The sequence below is a fragment of the Triticum dicoccoides genome, chromosome 6B (genome assembly GCF_002162155.2).
Source record: "Triticum dicoccoides isolate Atlit2015 ecotype Zavitan chromosome 6B, WEW_v2.0, whole genome shotgun sequence".
Classification (NCBI taxonomy): domain Eukaryota; kingdom Viridiplantae; phylum Streptophyta; class Magnoliopsida; order Poales; family Poaceae; genus Triticum; species Triticum dicoccoides.
In genome coordinates this window covers 52,722,785-52,730,629 of record NC_041391.1, presented here as the reverse complement: position 1 = coordinate 52,730,629, position 7,845 = coordinate 52,722,785, and the positions used below count along the sequence as shown (strand labels likewise).

Sequence of the window (7,845 nt, the reverse complement as noted above, 5' to 3'; positions counted from 1 at the left end):
AGGTGGGGGCGGTGTACTGCATGGTGGCGGGGGGGCGTGGCTCGAGTGCTCGGTCGGGTTTGATGGAGAAGGAAGAAGAAGGGCAGAGGAGGCAGAGGATGGGGTATGATGGATGAGGAGGGAGAGGACGATAGTGCCCGGCTTAAATAGCCCATGTGCGACGTGGTTTCACCCCGTCGAAACCCTAGAATTAATGGGGGGTTAATGGGCGGGCGGCGTTTGGTGGCGCCCCATGAAAGTGTGTACACGAGCGTGGCCGTGGGAAACGGACTGCGACGCTTCTGTGCCACCGGTCGCGGGTCAAGGGGGACGGGCTCACGCACGCGTCTGTGCTGTCGTGGGTCAAGGGGACACGCCTTCCCCGGGTTCTCTGCGTGTGCCGCCCGTGCATGCATGTCGTTGCCCATTAATTTGCTCATCTTGCTAGGTCCTGGCTAGAGGGCAAGGTTCGGTCGATGGGAGACGTGACAATAATGGACACCTTCTTTTGCCCATCTTGTAACGGGCAGCACGCCATTTGAAGTGCATCGATACCCACATCGATACCCCATGCCAGTATTGCGTCCTCAAAGAGGAGCACGCCATGCACAGCGTGCACACCACGCCATGCAGCGTTGGCTTTTTGGTTGTCTTCATCGGGCTACTGCATTGTGGCCGGGTGCATGCTGTAATGCGACGCTGCATCCGTTCTAATGGTAGGCATGCGACAGCTTACTACGTTGATAGGGGTGGCGGAGTAGGGCTACGTCGAGGCATGCATGCAACGCACGGGCGCAGTCCTGCGGGTGGGCATGCATGCTGCGGGTAGGCACGGGCACGCATGCAACGATGGAAAGGGCACTACGTAGGCTTGGTCCATGCATCGCATCATCTCTTGCCGTTGGATTCAAATGAACGGTCATGATGCTCCAACGAGAGAGGCTAATCCAAACCCCACCGCGTCAACCAATCAGCGCGTCTCATGCGGATCGCTGCACACTGTAGCTAACCCTAGCGCCTGATCTCAACCGTCCACGCACAACGATCGACGACCAGGTAGTGTGCGGGGTTTTGAGGGGTTTTGAGAGGGGTTTTGAGGGGTTTTGAGAGGTTTTGACTGATTAGGGTTGAGCATAACTAATTCAAAAAAAAATCAAAAAAATATAAAACTTGCGCACATATTCTTATTATGTCGTATAGTAACGAGAAAAAAATATAAATATGGTTTACATACATTTTTACAAAAAATCCTTCACAAAATTGTCATTCCTCAAACAATGTTGTATGGAGTTCAAGGGAGAGAGTAGTGGGCACCCGAGAGTAGGTGGAGTTTTGAAAATGAAAAGTGTGAAAACCTCACCACATTTTGGATTGACTAAGAAAGATCTGAACTTACTTTTCTCATTTTCATGTTTTAAACTTGTTTTATATATAATTTTCTATTAAACCTTGTTTTTTCAAAAAGAAATGAAAAAAATAGAAAATTAATTCAATAAATAGTGAGACTTTAGATTTACACTATATATGTAGAATAGATGTGTAGAAAAATTATTTGGCTGGTTTAGACAAGGTGCCAAAAAAACTTGCTTAAATATGAGGCCGTTTACCCTACCTTTGGAGGTCATTTGAAACACACTTTTCATGACTATGAGTTCAACGGGCAGTTCAACTTACCAAAAGGGCTCGGAATGATCAGCAAGCAAACATATTTCAGTTGAGGTACTTTAGATAGCACTAAAACATCAATAGCCCAAATTTAAATTTAAATTTAAATTTTATTTGGCTGGTTTAGACAAACAAGTTCGAATAGAAATACGGGGATACATAGTGACTACCAGTACGCACCAAGTTACAAATATTATTACATGCCCCAAATTTTCAAACTGTTCTCTGTTCTACTTCTTCCTACCACGTCGTGTGCCCTTCTTCGCCTTAGCCCTTCTTATTTTTGGTTCTACTACACACACAAGTTCACTGATCATCTTGGTTTTCTTCACTGGTCTTTTCAACACCTCGCCAATACCCTCGTGATCAGTGTCTTCAGTCTCAATGTTGACACCAGTTTCAGTTTCTTTGGTGTGTACCTCAACATGAATTTCTTCAGTCTGAACCTCGACACGCTCAAGTTCAGTTTCTTCGGTGTGCACCTCCACATTAGTTTCTTCAGTCTGAATGTTGACTGCAGCATGATTTTCTTTAGTCTGCTCAGGCTCAGGCACACTTCTCTTCTTTCTACCGCCATTGACTCTTGCTTTTTTTGTTGGCCAACACTGTTCAACAACAAGGGGCTGACTTGCTCGCTTCTTCCTGTGCAGAAAATGTTATAGATATAGTAATTAGAAAAAAGCACCAAATCAAAACACAGACAAATAAACAAGAACATACTTTGGCTTATCAGGAGTGTAACGGCATTTGACAGATCCCACTCTGTGCCCAAGTTCCTGGCACAACTTGCATCTATTTTTGTTACCTTTTTGGGCCCTTTTTGGCTTTTCATCTTTCTTTCCCTTCTTACTACTCCCACCTTTCTCAAACCATGCCTTGAATCTACTCTGTTTAGGCCTGCCAGCCTTTCTTTTCGTCAAGGGAGGACACATGGAAAATTCAATTTCCACTTCAGGCCACTGAGACTGATCTGTAAGTGCTGGAATTGGAGTAGCATATGCAGCTTTGAATCTTGCTACCGAATAATATTCATGCAGATATGGGTGCATGTTTATCTTCGGTTGGGATGCTAAGAAAAGAATGGCATGCTCACATGGTTTACCAGTGTGTTGCCACTCGAGGCAAGTGCAATCATGCAATTCAGTGTTAACAACATGTCTCCTTCCAGTTTTGTTATCTCTAACTTCAGCACCCCAAGGTGAAGATTTTTCAACAAACAAATGTGAAAGACTTCTGCTCCTATTGACCACCTGTTGTACCACTGCTGGAAGCTTATCACCTTGCAGACAATCACCTATCCTTCTTCTCAATTCCCACAACCGCATGAGCATGATCCTGATTTGGTCAACCATGTCATGCACAGGCAAATCTTTTAACTCCTTCACCTTGTTGTTGAAACTCTCTGCCAAATTGTTGTTGATGTGGTCACACTTGATGGCAGTGTTGAATGCTGACCTGTACCATAACAAAGAATGGTAGGTGTTCAGCCATGGACCAAACTCATCACATGCTACCATTATCTTATCAAGATGATATTTGTGTGTCTGTCTAGTGTAAGATCTTGCTGCTGGCCACATGCGCCCAAATTCTTCTCCTCTAAATTTTTTGATCAAATTCATCCACAAATGACCGAAGCACTCCCTCTGCTCAGCATGTGGGAAAACATTTTTCACTGAATTTTCAAGCCCCTTACATGCATCTGTGTGTATAGCCAAAGGTGACACTGGCCCTAGGCACCTTTTCAACTGGATCAAGAACCATGTCCATGAAGCCTTGGTTTCTGACTGAAACAAGCCAACAGCAATAGGAAACATCCAGTTGTGTCCATCTAGAGCATTGCATGCTGCCAACTGACCATTCCACTTGCCTGTCAAAAATGATGAGTCTATGCTCAAATATGGACGGCACCCTGCTTTGAAGCCATCTATGCAAGGCTTCAAAGCCATAAAAAACTTGGAGAACTTGACTTCATCTTTGGCTGATACCTCTGTATCTATCTCCACAACACTACCAGGTGACCTCTTTTCCACCTCTGCTTTGAAGTTGTAAAGCATCTAAATGTATATGCCCAATCACCATATAAATTTTTCATTGTCCTTTGTTTTGCCTTCCACACTGTGGTATATTTTAGTTTAATGGGGTACATCTTTTCCAAGTCTACTTTGAGTTTCTTGGCAGTAGTGTTTGGTGTTTTGGCTAAAATTGGGGTGATCTTTTCTGCAACCCAAAGTTGTGATGTCATGGTTGATACTCTCTGTGAACTTGTAATACAAGTATGTTGATTGGGGATTTGGTTAACCCTGACAGTACTTCCATCAGGTTGCAGTCTAGCAGATATGTACCACTTGCAAGGCTTGACACTACCATCAAATCCTCTGCACCTCGCATAAAACTTCTTCCTATCAGTCCAAACAGTCTTGGCATCAAACTCATGTTTCACCGCATAAGTCTTGAAACACATCCTAAACTCCTTCATGCTTGGGAACAACTTGCCTACTTCAATGACAGGGTTTTCTTTGTCATACACATGCACCAGCTTATCATCATGTGCATCATCTACTTCATCTGCAGCTTGTTCCATCAATTGTCCATCTACATCTTCATCAACATTAGCAGGCAAACTAGATTCTCCCCTCTCCTGCTTATCTCTGTCATCGACTGGAATGCCAAAAAGTTTGGCCATCTCAATGTCAGGCATTGGTGCAATGACCAAATCAGTAGGCTCATCTAATTCAACTACATTCCAATCAACGGTTGCTGCAGTTTCAGTTTCAGTTCCAGTCACCTGTCCCTCTTCGGCTATTACTGTAAGTTCAGTACACATGGGAATCAATGGCCTTTGTGTAGCCCAATCATCATCTACCATCTGCGCAACCAATTGTGATGTCACATATCCAACCTTCGAAAAAATATTCAGATCAACCAGCTCAGCAAAAAAATTAGCTCGTTTGCTTGTCCAGCCGTTTTGCCGATCGATTTCTTCAACAATCTGTTCACCATCTTCCATTCTCACATACTCTTCTTTCCAATCATCAAACCGCAACAGTGATACTTCTTGCTCTGGACCCCAAACAACATTCTCCCCAATTTTTTCCACCCATTTCTTCACTGCCTTCTCTTCCATGTTCTGTAGAACTTGTGGATCAATCTCTGTAAACTCAACCTCCCATTTAACAATTGTGTCTCTCTCAATGTTCTGAATGCTACCATCAACTAATTTTGCCTTTGATGGAAAGAAATTGACCGTCAATTCGAAGGTCCGAGCGGCAGCATCCCCTCTGTCAGTGGCGGACAGTGTGAGCCCGTGAGAAAGAGCAGACTAGGCCCTAATTGCATGCAAAATTGGATCAGAGAGACGAGCATTACCTATTCGAAGTTGAGTCTGGCGGCTCCATCTCAGTATGCCCACGGGCTCCCCTCACAACCTATCGATTCAACAAGCGAAAACAGAGGAAACGAGCTGAGATCTACGGGGCCGAGAGAGGAACGGGAGGGGGACTAGTGTTCTCACTCACCATTTTTTGAAGACGAAGGCTCCGCCGCCGTTGAGAACGAGGGCTCCGCCGCCGCCGTTGAGAACGCAAGATCCGCCGCCACCGGAGAAGAAGGGGGGAGGGGGCAGAGTGGCGGGCCCGGCACGGTCGGGCGGTAGGGCACGGTCAGCTGTTTTGAGGAGCAATTAAGTTGGACCCACATGTCCTAACATAAACGGGCTTGGTTGACGACCAATTTAACCACATTTAACACCCCATGTGGCCCTGGGCTATTTACCTGCTCAAATGTGTCGCACCACAGCCATTCACTCGAACAACGTCGCACTCAAGCAAATTCACATCAAAAACGTCGCACAGGAGCTATTGGCCCCTGTATACCATGTGCAAGATGATCGAAGCGTCTCAACTCTTTGTAGAGAGCCCGTGTTGGTTTATAGTATTGATTATATGGGGCTTATCCCATCAGCGCATATATATTTGGTTACAATCCTTGAGGATCAAGGGAAATCAAAGAGAGTGAGATATTGTAGAGAATACAAGAAGGTTACAATCAGAAGAAATCTCCTAAATAATATCCTTCTAATACAAAGATATGCACCAAGTACATTGCCCACTAAGGCCTTGTACAATGGGAGGTGCTTAGAGGGATGCTTGGAAAAATAAACCGGATTTTTCTGAAGCACCGGTGCCTATCTCTACAGAAGAGACGCTTAGTTAAGCGTCTATTCTATACAAATAAGCACCGGTGCTTAAAGAAAATCTGGTTTATTTCTCTAAGCACCTCCTCTAAGCACCTTCCATTGTACAAGGCCTAATATTACGTTCAACAGAGTGGCGGCGTGGGAGGGGCTCTTCTTAAATGGGCACCAGAGCTCCAAGGCTGTAACCGACATTTAACCCGCTGGATGGCGCGTAATGTGTTTTTCGAGCATGGAGCATCCTATTTCGCTATTTTCGGGAAATTGAAATGGCCACGATTTGCCCTAGTACCGCCTTCGGGTTATGCAGCGAGTTTCGGTGAAATGGTTGATGGCCAAGTGGAGGGTGTCATTTAGCCAATTCGGACATGGCCAAGTGGAGAGTGTCATTTAGCCATTGTACAAGTTAGCTTAAGAACACTTGCTTTCACTTTTTCGGCACAAAAAAAGACAAAATAAATTTGGTTGTTGTGAATTGTGATCCAGCCATAGAACATTATTTTACGCCTTGTGTATCAAGACAACATCCACATAAACTCATTTCATTGGTTGCTGCTACAATCACGGCCGTTCAACATCGTTTGTATACGATCCGATGATCGACAAGCTAGCTCTTCAGATCTTTCTCTCTTCTCCTAAAACGGAGCAGCTTGGAAGCTAGTTATCGAACCGCGGCGTCAGGTGCATCTGCAAAATCGCAATGCAAGAACAGAAATCATCAGAAGAAGAAATAGTCCTTTCCAAAAGTAAAAGAACACACAGATCCAACTCATCAAGATTCAAGAAGAAGAATGTGATAAAAGGTGGTCCGTTGTGCCTTACCGGCCGGCGCCGCTGACGATTCGCAGGCGCGTGTCTCGCAGTCGCACGGGGCGGCGCCGCCGCCGGCCTGGCTGGTGAAGATGGTGCACGAGTCTTGGCAGGACGGGATGCAGGCCCAGCGCGGGTTGTGGTGGTCGTTCCTGCAGCTGAGGTAGCACCCGTCGAAGCACTCGCAGAACTCGGACCGGGACTTGGCGGCCGCCTGCCCGGGCAGCAGCAGCAGGAGGAGGAGCACGCACAGCGCGGCCATGGCGGCCGCCCTCGGCTTCTTCACCTCCATCTCCTTCCTCGTGTAAGCTATGGCTTCTTCTTCAGGCTCAAGGGAGGAGAGGAGAGAACTGTTGTGGACTGGTGGCTGTGCTAGTGAGTCAAGAGTGTGGCTCCTATATAGCACTGCATATATAGAGGCAAAACACACATTTGATGTATTTTCCGGCATCAAATTTCACTATCTCTACTCCTAATGAAGGAGTTGTAGCTTGATACGGTTTATTTTCGTCCGGTTTTTCTTCGTCTCACCTCCCACCAGCCTCACCAACTGGTTTTTCATCTCCTTCACATTAAAAATCCGAATCTTATTAAAGATAAAATCTTGTTCCGTGCTTACTTTGGCAAGTTCAGATTCATTTCAATTACGTAAATAATAGGTAATTAAGAATTCATAACTCACACCATATATGTGATATCACCTTCCTAAAATATAGATGTAACTTTTCCTCGATAACCTTCCAAAACAAAATGAGATATTCCTCAATAACAAATCATTAATCCTGTGCATTATGTTATTTATTATTATTATCATTGTCATTATTATCTCCACTATTAATTGGCTATCACAAGTTTCATAATCTTTACTCCTAATGGAGGAGTTGGTAGCCTGGTATGGTCTATTTTCGTTCGATTTTTCTTCGTCTCACCTCCCACCAGCCCCATCAGTGGTTTTTCGTCTCCTTCATATTAAAAACCTGAATCTTATTAAAGAGAAAATCTTGCTCCGTGCTTACTTCGGCAAGTTCAGATTCATTTCAATCACGTAAATAATAGGTAATTAAGAATTCATAACTCACACCATATATGTGAGATCACCTTCCTAAATTATAGACGTAACTTTTCCTCGATAACCTTTCGAAACAAAATGAGATATTGCGCAATAACAAATCATTAATCATGTGCATTATGTTATTTAT

At 44.7% G+C, this 7,845-nt stretch overlaps 1 protein-coding gene across 1 annotated transcript; it reads right to left on the bottom strand.

Moving 5' to 3' along the window:
- Positions 1-6,285: 6,285 nt before the first annotated feature.
- Positions 6,286-7,006, bottom strand: LOC119320254. The gene is made up of 2 exons (XM_037594380.1): positions 6,659-7,006; positions 6,286-6,523 (listed from the first exon to the last, which is right to left on the bottom strand). The coding sequence occupies exons 1-2, from the start codon at positions 6,936-6,938 to the stop codon at positions 6,498-6,500; spliced, it is 306 nt and encodes a 101-aa protein (XP_037450277.1). The 5' UTR covers positions 6,939-7,006; the 3' UTR covers positions 6,286-6,497.
- Positions 7,007-7,845: the final 839 nt, after the last annotated feature.

What these genes read in the sequence shown, in the direction of transcription:
- LOC119320254 (XM_037594380.1), bottom strand. Translation starts at nt 6,938, where the DNA reads ATGGAGGTGAAGAAGCCGAGGGCGGCCGCCATGGCCGCGCTGTGCGTG. An exon ending in ATCGTCAGCGGCGCCGGCCG is followed by an intron (nt 6,524 to 6,658) that starts GTAAGGCACAAC and finishes GCGATTTTGCAG; the next exon opens with ATGCACCTGACGCCGCGGTT.